At 37.8% G+C, this 18,727-nt stretch overlaps 1 protein-coding gene across 6 annotated transcripts in view; it reads left to right on the top strand.

The window, feature by feature from the left end:
* pds5a (PDS5 cohesin associated factor A) overlaps positions 1 to 18,727 on the top strand; it is a 42,644-nt gene that overhangs the window by 537 nt on the left and 23,380 nt on the right. For all 6 annotated transcript variants that reach the window (XR_012391557.1, XR_012391578.1, NM_200992.3 and 3 more), the window contains 1 exon segment: positions 324 to 485. Coding sequence is in view for 4 of the 6 variants with exons in the window: in NM_200992.3 (NP_957286.3) it covers positions 360 to 485 (126 nt within the window). In the remaining 2 variants the exon portion in view is untranslated.

The raw sequence follows: 18,727 nt of genomic DNA, 5'->3' as shown, positions 1-18,727 counted from the left end.
TGTGTAACGTGAACAATATGTGGGAGCCCTTGTCATGAGAGATTAAATGTCCATGCAGTAATGTGTTTTAGATTAAAAGCGCGGTAGCGGAGCGGGTCTCGTTAGCTCTACTGCTAGTATTGCTTTTAGCTTCATTAGCCTTGTGGTTTTATTTAGGATTTTCCCGAAAACTGTCGACTGTAAGACTTCGGTGTCATTTCTAATTTTTAAAGGGGTTATTTACGCGCCCAGAGAGCTGAAGGCTGGCGTACATAAGGTGTTTTTAGCGTTTTTGTGGTGGTGTGGCGGGTTTGTGTGCTGAACTTTAGTGTTGTTGCCTATAGAGGCCAGTAGAGGATCGTCTGTCTGTCTGGAGAAGGATGATGGAGTTCCCGCAGCAGCCTCAGCAGCAAAGACCGGCGGGGGACGGAAAGATCACCTACCCACTTGGTGTCAAAGAGATCACTGATAAAATCAGCAACGATGAAGTCGTCAAACGACTCAAGGTAAGAGCCGAAGTGGTGATCGATGCAGTCGGTGTAATCATTTTTAGTACATTACTAGCAGTTAATTAAAACTGTAGGTCATGTTTGAACCATTTGTCATGTCCCATTAAGTTACCGAAATTGTTTGTTTTGGATGCTGTCTGCCCATGATACTCTGTCACTTTGTGCTGGTAATGAGCTATGAGTTCAGTTTAGTTCAAGTCAAGGTGTACTTTTACATCTGTAAATAGGGGGGGACAATATGCGAAAATTATTATTATATTCATATTACAAACATACAATCTTTGGTGTCTCAATTCCTAGGTACAGTAGGTGTATATAGCTGTGTCGATTAATAGTTTACAGTTTTCCCTCAGTTGCTTTGGTGACATTACATTCATTTTCTTTTCAGTTTAGTCCCTTTTGTATTCTAATGTCTCCACAGCAGAATGAACCACCAACTTATACAGCTTATGTTTTACACAGCAGATGCTCTTCAAGCTGCAACTCATCACTGGGAAACGCTCGTACACTCTCATTCACACACATGCACTATGGAAAATTTTAGATTGTTCAATTACCTATAGTGCATAACTTTGAACTGTGGGGGAACCGGAGCACCCGGAGGAAACCCACGTGAACACAGGGAAAACATGCAAACTTAACACCGAAATACCAACTGACCCAGCTGAGGCTCGAACCAGCAACCTTATTGCTGTGAGGCGATTGTGCTACCCGCTGCACCACCATGACGCCTGCTTTGGTACATTATCAGATCAGAATTGATATTTGCGAAACAGTTAATGCATTTCTCAAAACAACACATAAAAATATCAAAACACCATGGATTACCTGCAAAAGCCAGTCTCTTGCTCAACTTGCTCTTAATATCTATGTCAATGAGCGTGTCAGTGCCATCAGAATCACAGGTCCATGTGTCATTGTGTAAGGATCAGTAAGTCTAAGTAAATTGAAGACAGTCAATTTACAGTGTTATCAATACAACAATGTACTCTGGACAGAGGTTCAAATGAAATGTATGGCTTCGTTTTTTTATTACAAATCTATTGTAATTTTTTGGTTACAACTTAGTTTATGTGAAAGTTTGATTGCAAGAGACTTGATTCACATTTATTCATTTATTGTTTGTACTGTAATTTGTTCACATATCAAGGAAGGAAAAAGACAGCACTGCATAGCATAAAGAAAAAAAAAACTATTAGAAATGTGAACATATGACAAACTCTTTAGGGAAAACTGTACATGCAGTGCTGTAGGACTTAAAAGTGCAGTCTTCTTAGACTTCCTGACATCCCTGTCTATTTATACAGTATATTGCTACTTGATGGTTGAGTTGTTCCTTCGTCAGAAAGATGCAAGATTCTCATGGATTAAATAATTTTGCGTGTAAATACTTATGCTATGAACTAAAGCCTAAATGTTGTGGAGGGTGAGGCCATTCAGACAGAGATTAGGGCTGCAACTAATGATTATTTTAATAATCGATTAATCTGTCAATTATTTTTTTTAATTGAATTTTCATTAATTGGAGGGAAAAAAGGAAAAGCATTCATTTCCAAATCCAACCCTTTATTCAATCTCAGAACTTTTAGAAATTGCAAAAACATGTTGTCCTTGAACATGTACTGTTATAATAAAAATAAGAATAATAATAATAAAATAAAAACTAACTTAATAGCTTTGTCCTCTTTTCAGTCCAATATTCTTAAATCAAGATACATACTAGACGCATGAAATAGCATAAGAAATTATGTTTTCTGAAAAAAACACCTAAAAATTAAGTGATTGTTAGCTTAAAACAAGCTAAATTTATTACCCATGGAGTACGATAAATAATCCTTATGAGATGTAATCTCAAACAAAAGTTTTAAGCATCACTTAATTTTCTTGTGCAATTTTTCTCGTCTAGCCTTGATTTAAGTTTTTTTTTTTAGCTATTTGCACTGGAAATGGGATGAAATTACTAAGTAAAGCTTTTTTGCAGTGTGGCAATGCAGATGGAAAAATGAATGATCCATAAAAGGCGAGTGAATAAAAACGTGTCTTTAGTCTTGCAATGTAAAGTGCAAAGTAACTATACCACCGCTGCTTAACTTGTGTTGTTGACCCTTTCACTGGTGAGTTTAAAAGATTCTATCTGGCCCTGGGAGTGAGTTTTGTTAGGCGATCATTATTTTAGAACATTCACCCTTAATGTTTCCATGGAGACATGTCATGTTTGTCATGTGACACACCACAGCCACAATAGCACTGCATGACAGATGCATCACATTTATTGTGCCTTTCCGTTTTAATACAAAGTATTCACACACGTGCTCAGCATTTTAGCAACTACCTGATATTCCAATTCACAAAAACGTATGAGTGTTTTTTGTCGTTTATTTGACGGTATAAATTATCTTGATTGTGATCTATAATGTGAGATGGGTATCGCCATTTTTACTTACCATGTTTTACTCATTCTTTAAAGCAAAACACGCAGGATTCAGCACGTAAATTCACCAGTTACTCCCAAAAAACATGGAAGCATGTGGCTGGCCAGCTGAGAGAAGAGTAGACTGAACTTAATTGTTACCTTCACTAGGTGTATCTGGTATGAATAATACAATTCGACAAATTATATTTGAATGGATTTTTTAGACTTCCATAGACTTTCTTGTGTGTTTTCCCAAATTCTTAATGTATTGTGTTACTATAGTACTTATGTGCACTTACATGTCTAAACATAAAATAAGCATTGGGTGGTTAAAAAAAAAAAAAAAACTGCATAATTGTGATAATATGACATCTTTCCCTGGCTCAGCACTAGGGCTGGGCGGTATGTCGAGTTCTGGGGATATATCAATATGATTCCCCAACGCGATGTGGGTTTATCCAACATCTTTCAGATTGATAAGGTTTGAGGCCACAAGTGCAAATTCTGGCCAAAACAGACCACTCCAAGGTAGCACGCGAGCTCCACTTGCACAAATGAGCGCATGCACAAATGAATGATTCACTCCCTGAATCATACAAAAGATTTGTTAAAAAATGATCGAATCGTTTCAAGAACGAACCCATCACTACACGCGACATGGAGAAACAGGCAGTGCCAGTGTTGTATCGAAATCTGACTCCCCCTCGTGTGCACATGCATCACACAGCACATGCAGCTGTTTATCAGAAACCTTTTATCTATCATTTCTTCCGCAATTGACAGCGAGAACGAACATAGAAGTCTTGTCAAATTGACAAGCAGCATTGTAAAACATCAATATCTGTGCATTGTCCATTAAAATAAAAAACTTATTGGACGTGTATAGGTAATATGAAGTAGGCTGATATAAATGTATAGTTTTATGCATTATATTTATCTTTTAAAAATAGACTTACATTAGCAGATAAATCTCAAGGTGGGCCTACTGGGCAAAAAGGAGATGCCTCTCAGACAAGTTTAGATGCTGTCATTCATTCATTCTCACCATACTCAAGGTCTTGGTCTCTTTTTCTTCTCTTGTTTATCCTCATAACATCCATGCAGGTTAAACAAAAGACATCTTAATTCTTTAACTTTTGTGAAACGGAGTTGCCATTTAATGTTATAGTAAATCGGACTCATTCAAAGTAGCATCGCTACGCAAATGTTATGAATGTATGCTACACTTCTGACTGTACATTGTGTTTTCTTTTTCTAATAATGCACAGAGTTTTGAGGTAAGGCACATTTTCATTTGCCATCCACTGACAGTCGGATAGGCTTGTCCCGTCCATCAAACTCCGTCTTTTAAAATCAGAAGCGGAATAAAAGTCTCCTCATAAAGCCGGTGTATCTGCCCGCTGCTACATTGAAAACATATGATTCGATTCGCACCTTCTCATTGGTTCTCCGGATCTAGCGACTTTTGCTGTCAAAGGAAAGTGCCTTTTAGCGATTTTTGCTTACAAACTGTTATTTCTGAATGGGCTGACACAGCAATTTAAATGATTTGAAGCAAATCTATTTGTTGAATGATAAATAGAGTTTGTTGAAAGTGCTTAAGCATTCATTCAATGTTGTTATCTTTTTTTTAGAAGAAGTGACGTTTAACAGTTTTTCATCTTACCGCTTCACATGTGTGTGTGTGTTTGTGTGTGTATATATATATATGTGTGTGTGTGTGTGTGTGTGTGTGTGTGTGTGTGTGTGTGTGTGTGTGTGTGTGTGTGTGTGTGTGTATATATATATATATGTGTGTGTGTGTGTGTGTATACAGGGCTCGAAATTGCGACCATTTTGGTCGCATATGCGCCCGAAATTTTGTCTTTGTGACCTCAAAATATATTTGGTCGCATCTGTGCGAGTGAATAAAATTGTTGTGTGCGACCAGTTTTTACTGCAAAATGTTCACCACATACGCGGATTTGGGAGATATTCACGCAGAATGCATCTCTGCACTTGAAACGTGAAACACAGAGCTCAGGGCAGTTTTAAAACAGTTGTCATGTCAACTTGCTGCAGGTAACTAAGTCCGTAATGATTGCCCCGCCTTCACACTCTTCTTATTGGTCCACTGCTCTAGCGCTGAAATATCAGCTGTCAATCACTCAGTCAATGCCTTCTGGCTTGGGATGACATAGAGGGCTACTACTGCGAAAAACTGTATAGCGCTGAAGATGAGAATGAAGATAACAATGACAGATTTTGTTTTAGAAACCATGGCATCTAAAGTTACTAAGTGACACCTCTAACTAGTGATCATGTGCTGAATGTTAATCCACCATATACACTTTTCGAAGAGTGAATAAAAGACTTCCATTGGCTTCAAGTCCGCTGTGAAAAGTCTGTGGGATGGAATTTTCAGGTAACTGTTTGCCACACAGCAACTGGACAGCCTAATAATACATCTGTCCGCCGTGCAAGTGACAGCTATATGTCAAATGTAACACCACGTACACCATCGCAAACGGGCTTGCGCCGAGTAAACTAATATCGCTACTCATGAAGACCGGTATTGCTATTAACATGACGTATGCATATAATAAGGTGCAGTATATGTCAAAAGCATTAGTGCAATATCAAACACCATTCTTGAGAACAGCACTGTTACATTGTTAACAGATTCATCCATGTCAAGCAGTGTGTGCAGGGCCGGTGAGCGCTCCGTGTAACTTTTGCTCATTCAGTTATGTTATAAAAATTCATTTTCTTGTAATAACGGGATTTCGTTGAGACATATTTTCCTCACGCATGCATATATATATTTTGCTTGTTAGTTTGATTACTGTTAATTTCAAATGCAATAAATATGTTTGTGTAACACTTGTAGTAACGGTGCTTATAATTGGTGGGTGCGACTAAATTTTGGCTGATGCGCCTAAATTTTTAAAGTTAGGAGCACCGGTGCTACCAAGCAAAAAGGTTCATTTCGAGCCCTGTGTGTGTATATGTATATGTGTGTATATATATATATATATATATATATATATATATATAGGGCTGGGCAATTTTTTTCGATTAATTTGAATTTACGTTTTAAGGCGATTTAATTTTGAATTAAATCAAGAAATCGAGATTTCTTTTTATTATTTTTTTATTATATATATATATATATATATATATATATATATATATATATATATATATATATATATATATATATATATAGATACATATATATAGATATATATATATATATATATATATATATTAGGGTTGTAACGGTATGAATTTTTCACGGTATGATAATCGTCTAAAACAATACCACGGTTTGACGGTTTTGCGGTATACGGTATGTTACAAATGTTACAAAATAATAGAACAGTGAAGCAAATTTGACTTTTTCCAAATAATATATTTTTAGTTACTATAAACAACACCACTTACAATGAACAAATAAAAATAAGAAAATAATAAATAATGTGTCAAAGTCCAAATAAAGTCCAAATAAACATGGTGCAAATCCTCAGTAAAAAATAGATATAAATATTTACTATACTATAAATAGTTACATAACGAAACTAGATTCAATATGGAACATCCTTAGGTTTTATGTTCCAGCATGGATATGGTTGTCTATCGATATGGATTTGGATGTGGTTGTCTGCAATGCAGACAAACAGCTGCATCTTCATTTGCGTCTTTTGAAAACAGCAAGAGCAGCAGTTCGTCTTTGCTGTGTCACTGTTTTGTCATGTTTCTGTGCTGCTGTGCATGCAAAAGTACTTAGTATGAGAATTATTTCATGCAAAACTTTTTTTTTTTTTGCGTTTTATTTAGCCGCGCATAAATGTATGCCTATCTCTCATTCCGTGTTGTTCAAAAAGCTTGGTCCACAAACAAAAGCGAAACCTATGCTTATTGGTTGTGATATAGCGAGTTTGAACCAATCTGGGCATGGAGGAGGGACAATGCATCAATGTATCATGTCTGATTTGTCCGGAGACACAGTGACGAGCGTTTCTTTGTCAAATCAGCGTTGTCAAATGTTGATGACGTAACCGCACTGATTCCGGAGCCTCTGGAAGTCCGTGTTATGTGATACAGCACTGGAAAGCTGAGATTCTCTTCTTTATGCCAATCTTTGAATTGTATGAATCGGATCAGCGGATCAAAAGTTATTAAACATTTAAGAGCAATACTTATTTTTAGCCGCGGGCGGCTGTCTCGGTCTTTAAGGGTTAAAACCGTTGATATGCAATTGTTCATGGTATGATAATCGTGCACGTTCAAATCGTGGTAAACCGTCATACCGGTATATTGTTACAACCCTAATATATATATATATAGATACATTATAGTTGCACCAATGCGCTTTGGTTTACTCTCTATTACCTGACTGCCTGTCTGAGTTTCAATCATGGTAGTGACGGACTGAACACTGTGACTGGACAGCCTAATAATACCCAATGCAAGAAGTTGTGGGCATGCATCGCAGAGCTGGTGCAAATACAACAACGCTACTCTAGCACTGCCTGACGAGGGGATTTACATTCAGACTAATGCAACAAGTAAAATCCTACATGACTTCACGCTTTACTAAGTCAAGTCTGTGTAGATTGTCAAGACATATTCCCTTATCAAGTCGATAAACTCGATCTCTCAACATGTACGAAGGATGTAAAAACCTGCCATGTGAAAAACCACTGATCTTAGTTTGAACCGCGCTGATCGGCTGAAATCAGGCTGGCTTTTGTATAATTCAGACAGCCTAAACAGATCACACAATCTCAATAAACACCATGTAAATGTATAAATATTTTGATTAGTATTGTTATTGGAATATTTATAACGATTTGCTTTTGGTTATATGCAGGCTTTGAGCTCTTTACGCTCTCTCTCTCTCTCTCTCTCTCTCTCTCTTTCTTTCTCTCTCTCTCTCTCTCTCTCTCTCTCTCTCTCTATAGGAGTGGTATACACACACTACATACACTGGCAAGATAAAAGACGCTAAAGTCCACGGGACCAGTTTTATTTGTTACTTGTTCTTATTTTAAAATGCCTTTTATTTTTAAAACCAGGTAACAAAATCTCCCTCAGAGGTATGGTAGTTTAATAAGGTGTTGTGCAGTAACCAACACCACCCTGAAAGTTTACACACTACATGCTACATTTAGTTTTTATAGTAAAATATAAATAATAACCTTGTACACAGTGACATAATATTTTTTGAATGGCTTGTCTATTAGCGGCATTGTCTAAGCTGTTAAGCTTAAATGGACTAAGCATATTTTTATTAATATTAAAACACATTAATTAAAACTAGCCATCCTTTTTGTTTTTTTCTTTTCTGTATATTTTATTCAAGCGAAAAATGCAATGAATTGTTTATTTTGGCTATCATTTTATTAGAATTAAAATAATTATTAGGCGACACAACTTCTCCATAACATTGGCTCTTACAGATGGCTGCGTTTACAGATATCCTACAAATAGACTTTTTTTTCTCAAAAACATTTATGCCTGTTAATTTCAGTGCCGTATTTTAATCAAGTAATAATAATCAAGTGCAAAAAAGAAGAGCTGAGCTTCGAAAAAAGTGCTTGCTGCAGTTGCCGCGATCTCTGCAGTTGGCTTGTCAGGTGCTAAATGGCTTGGAACAGCCTTCTGTTAAAAGATTTTTGTGTTCATCCTTGCTACAAGCAAAAAAAAAAAAAAAAAAAGAACAAATAAACTTCATTAAAACAATTTATGTATGGCATGGCCATTAAATATACAGTTTACCTTAACCAGATGGTTTTTGAAGTTACTTATAAAGAGAATGTTACTTCAGTCATGTTGTTGTAATGTTTTAAGTTGACTAATTACACAATAAATAAATAAATAAATTCAAAATCGTGAATCAGTCAAACTTTTTTTTTTGCCATATCGCCCAGCCCTATATATATATATATATATATATATATATATATATATATATATATATATATATATATATATATAGCTGAGAATCAAAGACACATGAATGAGAAACCATTAAGGTGACCACGCGCAATATTCCTGCTGCCGCCTGTTTCTACTATTAATCAAACAACAAAAGGACAAAATCCTTCACTGCTCTAGACTGAAGGCATTTTGTAGCTACAGTGTTTTTCTCACAGTAAAGATGCTTAGTTTTTTTCTTATTTTTATTCTTTTGTTTTTGTTTTCCTTTGCAGGGAGGAAAAAACAGTGTATATGCAGTTGAAGTCAGAATTATTAGTCCTCCTGAATTATTAGCAAATCTTCCACCCCCCCCCCCCCCCCAATTTCTGTTTAATGGAAAGAATTTTTTCAACCCATTTCTTAACATAATAGATTTAATAACTCATTTCTAATAACTGATTTATTTTATCTTTACGTGTTCAAACTTTTGGTCTTTCTTTCCTGGGGCGGTCCACATGTGAGCCTATTTCTTTGTAGCGCTTGACGGTTTTTGTGACTGCACTTGGGGACACTTTCAAAGTTTTCCTAATTTTTCGGACTGGCTGACCTTCATTTCTTAAAGTAATGACGTACACTCGTTTTTCTTTACTTAGGTGCTTTTTTCTTGCCAAAATACAAATTCTAAGAATCTATTCAGTAGATTCCATCAGCTGTGTATCCACATGACTTCAACACAACACACCTGATGGTCCCAACCCCATTTATAAGGCAAGAAATTCCAATTATTAAACCTTACAGGGCACATCAGTGAAATGAAAAACCGTTTCAGGTGACTACCTCTTGAAGCTCATCAAGAGAATACCAAGCGTTTGCGAAGCATTAATCAAAGCAAAAGGTGGCTACTTTGAAAAACTTTTAATATGGCTTCTTTTCAGTTGTTTCACCATTTTTTGTTATTTATATAATTTCACGTGTTAATTCTTAGTTTTGATGCCTTCAGTGTGAATCTACAATTTTTTTTAATGTCATGAAAATTATGAGCACTGTAAATTCTTTAAAATAATTAATAGTTATCAGCGGAGCCTATTCAGCTGAGAGCAATGATTTGCAATTTTTTTAATAATTTAAAAAACTTGAAAGCTAATAAATATGTTTAGAAATGATTAAATAAATTAGCAAATAAGTAAACATAACACTGCCGTGCCCCCATGCGATAATATCATGTATCGGAGAAGGATATGATGATCTGAATTTTGTCCATCACCCAACACTACTTTTTTTATTTTGCATCAAACACAACATTTTTTTGTTTACTGAAGAAAACCTGCTCCCAACCCGATAGAACAGTGGTCAGGAACCTATGGCAAAACCCACCATGCAGCTTTTGCGGCCAAGTACAAGCTGAGCGAAAGCTGTAAGAAGGCATGTGAGGAGCTCCAGCATAAACTGCAAACCTTTCACAAATGGCGAATAAGTCGTGTATGCCAAGTAGGATAAATAAACTGTTCCGAGTAATGTTAACCTATTTTGCTCACCAGATCTGTTGTGGATAAAGGCTAAATTATATTTCAATTTGACTAAGGAGAGAGATAGAGATGTATGGTGTTGTATTTTATAGCTAAAGTCAAAGAAAACAGCCAGGAATTCTACCTCTGGATGAACATGATAGTTGAAATGAGTGATTTGACACAAATCAGCAGTCTACATGTGTTTGTTGAAACATGCATCAAATTTCACAATAAACACGATAAATTAACAAAAGATGTAACTTAACATACTTTGTCTCTTCAGAGTGGAGATGATTTTACGTGTAATCTGTAAAGCCTGGTTTATACTTCTGCGTCAAGTGATCGGCGGTACCCACGGCGCATGCAACGCGCGTAGTTGTACATTTATACTTCTGCGCCCTGTTTCTGTTGTTCTGCAATAACACTTGCAAAACGCCAGCGGCCAGTAAGGTGTTTATTTTCCTCCGTGTAGAGTTTCTTTGTTGGTGTTTTGTTTATCTGAACACTTCCTAATGTACGAGTGGTTCAAACTCGCTCATTTTGAGGCAGGAACCGGCGGACATGCAACAGCTTGAACCATGAGGTGAACATAAAACAAAACTTTCCATCCGGAGGTCCTTCACGGGCCTCCACACGTGTAAACAATTTTTTGAGAGGTGCGCATCAGCAGAGCCGATGACCATGGCGTAGGGCTATGCGTTAATCCGTAGGCTGCGCCGTAGCGTACGCATGCGCTTGACGCAGAAGTATAAATCAGCCTTAAGTCTTAGGCCGTACTTACATTAGGTACAGTTGCCTCGAACCGGGCCAAAGCACGCTTGTCTCCCCGACGGCCCGCACTCACTCCACAAACGGGCCTCGGCACGCTTACGTCATCGCTGCTGTGCTGTTCAGTGAGAAGCGCTCTCTCACTCAGCAGCACAGTGGAGATTTCTCTAGTTATATCGTTTCAGTCGTTTGTTATGCAATGACATGCAGTCAAATATTTCGCCAAACAGATCCACCACTTTTGGCGCTCATAAACAATCATAAAGCTCTCGTGCTGCAGGAATGAAGAGGTCTGCTGAAGCCGCGCAGCTGTCGTGCTGTGAGGAGTTCTCGTCTTTAATAAACTACGGCAGTTTCTGTTCACTGAACAGTAAGAATAATTAATAAATCCATATGAAACAGCCCCTTAAAAGTCACGTCTCGCTTTCAGTTTCGGGCTTTGGCGCGTTTTGCACTCACACACAAGCGTACCGTGCCAAAGTCCAAGTGAACCGCGCTCAGGCACACCTCTTCCAACCGGGCCAGGGCCGGCCAAGTGAACCGTGCTTGAGCCTGATTTAGCACACTCACACTTCTCAAACGATCCGTGAAACGGGCCTGGGCATGGTATGGATGGCATAGTGTGAGTAGGCCCTTACATTTTGCGTCCTGAGGCTAGTTTGAACTTGTCCCATGCTGTCGTTGCCCAGTAATGCACAGTAAACTAATTGGCACTCGCATTTCAAAATAAATATCCCTTGTGCATAAAAAGTTAAACAAACGCTTAAAAATAACTAAGGGAGGAAAATGATCATTGTCTTCCAAGAAAACGTTTGGCTTATCAAACGCAACATAAGGGGTGAAAATTAATTGTATTGTCCGGATGCTAGACCCAATATAGCCATACATGCAAATGTGGAGGGAATGGCCCTTGAGTCTCGTCACAGTTTGTTTTGTCTTCTGATTGCCCCGTTGGACTGGGGTTTTACACACGTAGAATTTACATGAGAACAGGGAAACCATGGTGTCTGAGGCTCACAGTATGGTCATTTCCATACTGTGCTTGTTGTTGGTGTCCTGACGGGAAATCATCTTGCCCACACTGGACAAGAGTTCATCAAACTGGGCTCGGCTCAGTCGGAAGCACTGCTGAAAGCTTCCATCATCCAGGTACATTTTCTGGAGCAGTTGATGAACTCAGAGCTGGGTGCACCTCTGAAAGTATCTAGCGGGCTCAAACACAGCGGCAAACAAATATATACACTGTTTTAAGCCTTCCTAACAAATTGGCTCAGCACTCAAAAACATAATCTGCTAATGTCAGGAAGGATCATGAAATCCTAAAAATTGTATATTGCTAAATTAATTTTTTTTGCTAAGGTTAGGGCTAATTAAGGCTAACTTTTTTCTGTCTTGTTCTTGGTGAGCTCTTTGTAGCATTAATTTTATGCAGGTTTCCTGAGATTCTGTAGGTCTGGCTTTTTTTAGTAATCTATTAAATGTGCAAAAATCTGATTTTGTTATCTGAGTGTAGAGTGAGGCTGCTGGGCTTCCTGGTTTTGCAACTGTGGGGCTTTCCTTGAGTTCTGAGTGTTGGCTGCCCTTCCCCCACTCCACCAAACACACAGGCACACAGAGCGGTAGATTCCCTCCTCCTGGGTCCTAAAACTAGAAGAGTTCAGTGCTTATGAAAAATTAGATCTCAGGGAAGAGTACATGCAAATGTGAACATTCTGGCTAATATGCTTTACATATTACTGGTTCTTGTTTCTATACAAACTCTAAAAGTACAAATAGTTAATACTACTTCTACTAAAACGAGCAAATGTCTGATAAGATTATTGGCTCACTAATATTTATTAGTTTAGTTTTCTTTAATTTATACCTCACTTAAAATTAGCTTATTTAAACATTGAACGTCAAGACACATTAATTTAAGAAAATCTAATGCACAGATTAGAATGACCATAAACACAGATTTCTTTATGTATGTTTGTGTCTTTTCATGTATAAAGTTTTTTTTGTTGTTGTTTGGTTTGATTTTCCTTAAAGTATTATTTGGGTTTGCCTTATGATTAAAGTTGTTGCTGTTCCGTCGATTCCTGCCCCAAAATGAGCCAGTTTGAGCTACTTGTACGTTAAGGTAGAGCTCAGGAAAAAAAAAAGAAAAACACCAGAGAAGAAACTCGACACAGAGGAACAAACGCCTACTGCCAGGTAGCGTTTTGGAAGTTTTATTGCTGAGCAAAAGAAACAGTTTGCAGAAGTATGAATGCATGGCTATGCGCATTGCATGCAACGTGGGTCACGCTGATCACTTGACGCAGAAGTATAAACAAGGCTTTACTAACACCACAGTACCCAGTTCTCAACAGTGCTATTCAGATACCTCTCCTCCGAACCTAAAGGCTGATTTATGCTTCTGCGTCAAGCACACGCGTATGCTACAATGCAGCCTACGCATTATCGCATAGTCCTCGCTGTGGCTGTCGGTGTTGCTGACACGCACCTTTCAAAAAATGTAACTACACATCACAACGACACCTAGCGCAAGCTCTGTCATTGGTTGTCTTGGCAGCGCTGATGAGTGTGGACGGGTGAGAGCCGCACGAGCCTGATGCACTGAGTGTTTACAAGTGTGAAGTCCCGTGAAGGAGCTCCGGATGAAAACTGTTGTTTTGTGTTTACCTTATTATTAAAATTGTTGCATATCTGTAAATTCCCACCTCGAAAATAAGCGACTTGTACAATAAGCTATAGGGTTGGGCCGATAGACGATGCCATTGTCAATGGCCAATAGACAATATGATGTAGGGCTGTGCAATTAATCGAAAATCCGATTTTGATTTTGATTTTGGCTTTTAACGATTATGAAAAACCATTAATCGAGATAAACGATTATTCCATCACGTACCGCCCCCTTTCTAGTTGTACACGTGTGAAAACTCTGCCTCTGCAAAGCTCAGTTCCACGTGAAAATGACTAAAAGCATGTGCTGTAATGTAACTTTTGCAGCACGGGATGCTTATCATTCATATTTTTAAAAGCGCAAAAGAGCACGTGCTGTTGTATGTGTGCGCGCCGTGATAAGCCTCTGACAGGTAGTGTGTGTGTTTGCGCACGCCGCGCTTAGCCTCGGACAGCAGAGCACACACACATCTAACGCGATCTTAATAGCCGCATTTCCACTATCGGGCCAGTGCGAGCCAGGGCTTTAATCGGGCCTGGCCGGGCCAATAGCCCGGGAGGTTGAGAAATGAGGCTGAAATCATGTCCCGTTTCCACTGTCGGGCTAGTAGCTCACAGCGCGTCACGCAAACACCGCCCACAGAACGTCCCCGAATCAAACGTCACACAACCCGCCCACTTCAGCGAGAATCAAGCAGATAAAGCACACCATAGAATCATCACGAAACAAAACCATTAAAATGAAGACAACCGAAACAAACAAACGACACGTTACTGTACAGCAGTACATGAAATGTCTATACGCACAGACCTGTGTATTTACATTCATTACATTTGTTTACTTGCCGACCGACTGTTAGCATTGTGCATCGAGTGCTCTCGCCACTAACGCAGGGACCCAACACAGAGAGCCCACACATCCATAATATAAAGCCACAGTAATTCTCCTTTATAACTCAATATGGCGTGTATTTTATAACATCCTCGTTTTGATAGAAGTTGTGTTAAGTTTTCAGCACAAGAGCGAGTAGCCTAATAAAATATAGCCATATTTGTTGCGCTCGGCAGCTATTCACTAAAGCTGTTCATTTACAGTTTCATTTATAAATTTAACCACGTCATATAAAAACATAAATAGTTGTTTGGGGATATAGAACACATTCTGTGTTTGGACTTTCCCCCATATGCGTTTAAAGCAGATAATAAATATATACCAAATAATGCTCTGTTTGCGCAATTTGATTAATATCATCGTATCGAAATACTTTATAAATATTTACTTATATAAATATTTACTTTATATAAATATTTCAAAGCTTCTCCGGTGTTAGTTTTTAGAAAATATCGAAAATCTTTTTTTTTTTCAGACAGGTCTTAGTAAAATAAAAGTTAGGCTATATGTGGCTTTAAAACGGTTTGATTTATGTATTGTATATAGGCTACCTACATTGTTATAGCTAGCTTTTGTTTATTTGATATTGGTTAATTTATTTAATGTGATTTTATATATATATCCGATATTTGTAATTCTTTAAATTATATTTCAATATAGCTTAGGCTATTTTATCAAGATATGACACTATATTGTTTAAAGTCTACGAAAGTGGGCACGTATTTTGTTAAGTTTTATGTCTTTCTGTTTTATTTATATTGTTTTATCTCCAAAATAAATAAAGAAAAAAGCCGCTCACGGCATAACAGAGCTGTGAGGGAGCGCTTTTGCCTGGTCTCACACACACATACAGGCATCTAAACGCGCACAAACAAACATTTTAAACTTGACAAAAACCTTCGAAAACCTTTACTGTCTGCTGTGTTTTTAATATTGTGTAAAGATTATTATGCGTTATTGAAACATAAAGGAGGACGCAGCATAAACTACTTTATTATTTTATGCAGCAGCCTTACATTTAAAAGGGAAACATAAGGGTGATCATACGCAAAAAGACCCCAGACTATAAGGCTAGATGTTTTCTTTCCCTTATTTCTTTATTTGTTTGGCGCATGTACTCATGTGCGATCAGAAAACTGCCCGCCTCTCCTTTCACTCCGCCCCGAAGCCCCAGCTGGCCCCTGCTTAGCCCAAGGTATTCGGCGGGCCAAAAAAGGCCGGCCGCTGGCCCCAAGAAAGCCCCGCTTTGGCCCGATAAGGCCCCGGAAGTGACAGTGGAAACCCCACTGGCCTTTGGCGCGCCCTGGCTCGCTCGCTTTAGGCACCATAGTGGAAACGTGGCTAATGTGAGCGCTTTAATAGTCAAATACATGCACATTTGTGTCAGAGCGCGGTGTTCAGTGATTATTCATATTAACCCTCATTTGTGTAATAAACTAATAAGTTGAGAATCAAAAGACACGAGAAAGAGAAACCATATCAGAGCCACACTATTCTTAAAGCGACAGTGTGCGGTATTCCTGCTGCTGCCGACTGTTTTTATCTTTAATCAATAATAAACTCAAAAATACAGTAAAGATGCTTAAAGTACAGTTTAAACATAACAGATTTAATAACATTTCTAATAGCTGATTTATTTTATCTTTGCTATGATGACAGTAGATTATATTTTACTAAATGTTTTTCAAGATACTAGTATTTAGCTTAAAGTGACATTCAAAAGCTTAATTAGGGTAAATAGACAAGTCATTGTATAACAGTAGTTTCTTCTGCAAACAATCAAACATATATATTTCTTAAAGGGGCTAATAATATTGAGCTATTAAAGTAGGTTTCAAAATATTCAAACCTGCTTTTATTCTATCTGAAATAAAACAAATAAGCCTTTCTCCAGAAGAAAAAAATATTATAGTAAATACTGTAAAAAAAAAAAAAAAAAAAAAAAAAACCTCTGTTAAACATCATTTGGGAAATATTTATAAATAAAAATAAATTCACCGAAGGGTGAATAATTTAGACTTTAACTGATAATTGTTTTGAATAATCGTCATTACAATTATGACCAAACTAATCGTGATTATGATTTTTCCCATAATCAAGCAGCCCTAATATGATGCTGAGCCGGCATCGCAGATCCTCCACCCTGCACCCGTGGCAAACCCGCTCTCGAAAAATGCACACTTATGCCATGTTTACACTAATACGTCTTAGTTTTAAAATAAATATATTGTCCACTGAAAACGCACATCATGTGACCACACACACTGTCATGCGCTCATCTGAGCTCCAGAGAGCAGTGCACGTCGGACAGTTTATTAAAGATATACTGCTGGATTGAGTCTCACTATAGTTGTTAAACGTGATGTTTAATCAATCTTGTCTCTATCAAATGACTCTTCTTTTTTTAGTCTATCAGGTAACGTGTCACAGCATCAGTACACTGCTTAAATCTTTCAAATTATGTTAACACAACAGGCAACTTGGCATTGTGCAGCAGTTTCGTTTCGTGCAACAGAAATGCGGCTTAGAGAAGACTTTATGATTAATAAACTGTGACGAATTAAAGCGCAGCTAATAGTGAAATCGGCTAATCGTTGCATCCCTATTAACGATATCAGTGCATTGTACAAATAGCCTTTTCTACAAACATGTTTTCGGCTGTCCGCACCATTTGCTTATTGTGACTCACGCTCTGTGCAGCCTTTAACTGCAGCTTGTGCTGTTATTGAACAGACGCACGTAACTTCATTACTATAGCGACCGTTTGTCGACTGAACTAAATTTATTTTTGATGTCTTGGTCACACTGTTTGGAGGGCCAGAACAAAATGCCTTGGGGGATGGATTCCGCCCGCGGGCCACCAATTGAATAGCCCTATCTATATTAAGTAGCCTACACATGGTTTTGTCCTGCATCCTCTTGTAAGTTCAGACTTTGCAAGTTTGATATGGAAAACAGACTCCTGAGGACATGCTGGCTAAATCTTCAATGGGAACAGTATTCTTTATAACCTCATTCACATCATCCTGGCTACATTGTTTCACTTTCTTAACAATAAAATAAAAACATGATATAAGGAACTGCTATTTTCATTTTGATATTAGCAACTTAACAGACAGCAGAAATTTTGAACGGTTGTGCTGCATATTTGAGCGTCATCTTTACTGTATGCGTATTCATAATAAAACGGAGCCTACAACATTACTGCCTCCTTTTATTTTCTTTAAAAATGCGAAACATATCCTCTCTTTTGCTGAATAATCAATAATGTTAATAATAAAAGTTCAGCCAAAACACGTTACCAGAAAACAAGTAATAGATTCATAAGACCAAAGTCGGGGAATATGTCCTTAGATATAGACAACAAGATGAATTAAATATCACGTTTAACAAATATAGTAAGATAGAACCAGGGGTAGATCCTTATAAACACTCCAACAAGCACAGCTCTCATCTGGCTAGATAGGCTGCAGCGCATGCCAGAGAGTGTGTGTATGGTCACGTGATGTGGGTTCTCAGTGTTTTTATGTAGACGGAGAGTTGTTCAGAAACGCTGGGTGAAACACCAGTGTGGACGCGAATCGTTTTCATTCTAAAACATTGTTTTAAAACTAAAACGCACTAGTGTAAACGGGGCCAAAAATGAAGTGCATGTTCGACGCCTGCATAAAAGGAGGTGTCCTACTGCACCTGCAGGTGGCAGCAATCTGTTCTCTCATTCCACAGAGCAAAACTGGAAGTTGAAATGCACATAAAGCATTAACAAAGCAGTGTTTGGTACCTTTATCTCAGTAATTTTCATTCATCATGGAGGGATTCACTTTCGCACATGTCTGATAATCTAATAATCCATGTAGTTTGCAAATGTTAGAAATGAGAAATGTAGTGAAATTACAGACAGCTTCTTTCTATTCTTTTTTTACTTTGTTTATTTGGATACATCACTTCAGTTTTAAATTCTTGCGCTCTAATTCGCTGCTTGAATAGCCAGTCTGACGTCTCTCTTCAGCAGAAGGCCTATGCTGAGTTGACGGGCTGAATTATTCATGTTGTACTACTACTTTACAGTATGTTCCTCTATAATTAA

The sequence above is a fragment of the Danio rerio genome, chromosome 1 (assembly GCF_049306965.1).
Source record: "Danio rerio strain Tuebingen ecotype United States chromosome 1, GRCz12tu, whole genome shotgun sequence".
Taxonomy (NCBI): domain Eukaryota; kingdom Metazoa; phylum Chordata; class Actinopteri; order Cypriniformes; family Danionidae; genus Danio; species Danio rerio.
This window is presented reverse-complemented; position numbering and strand designations above follow the sequence as displayed.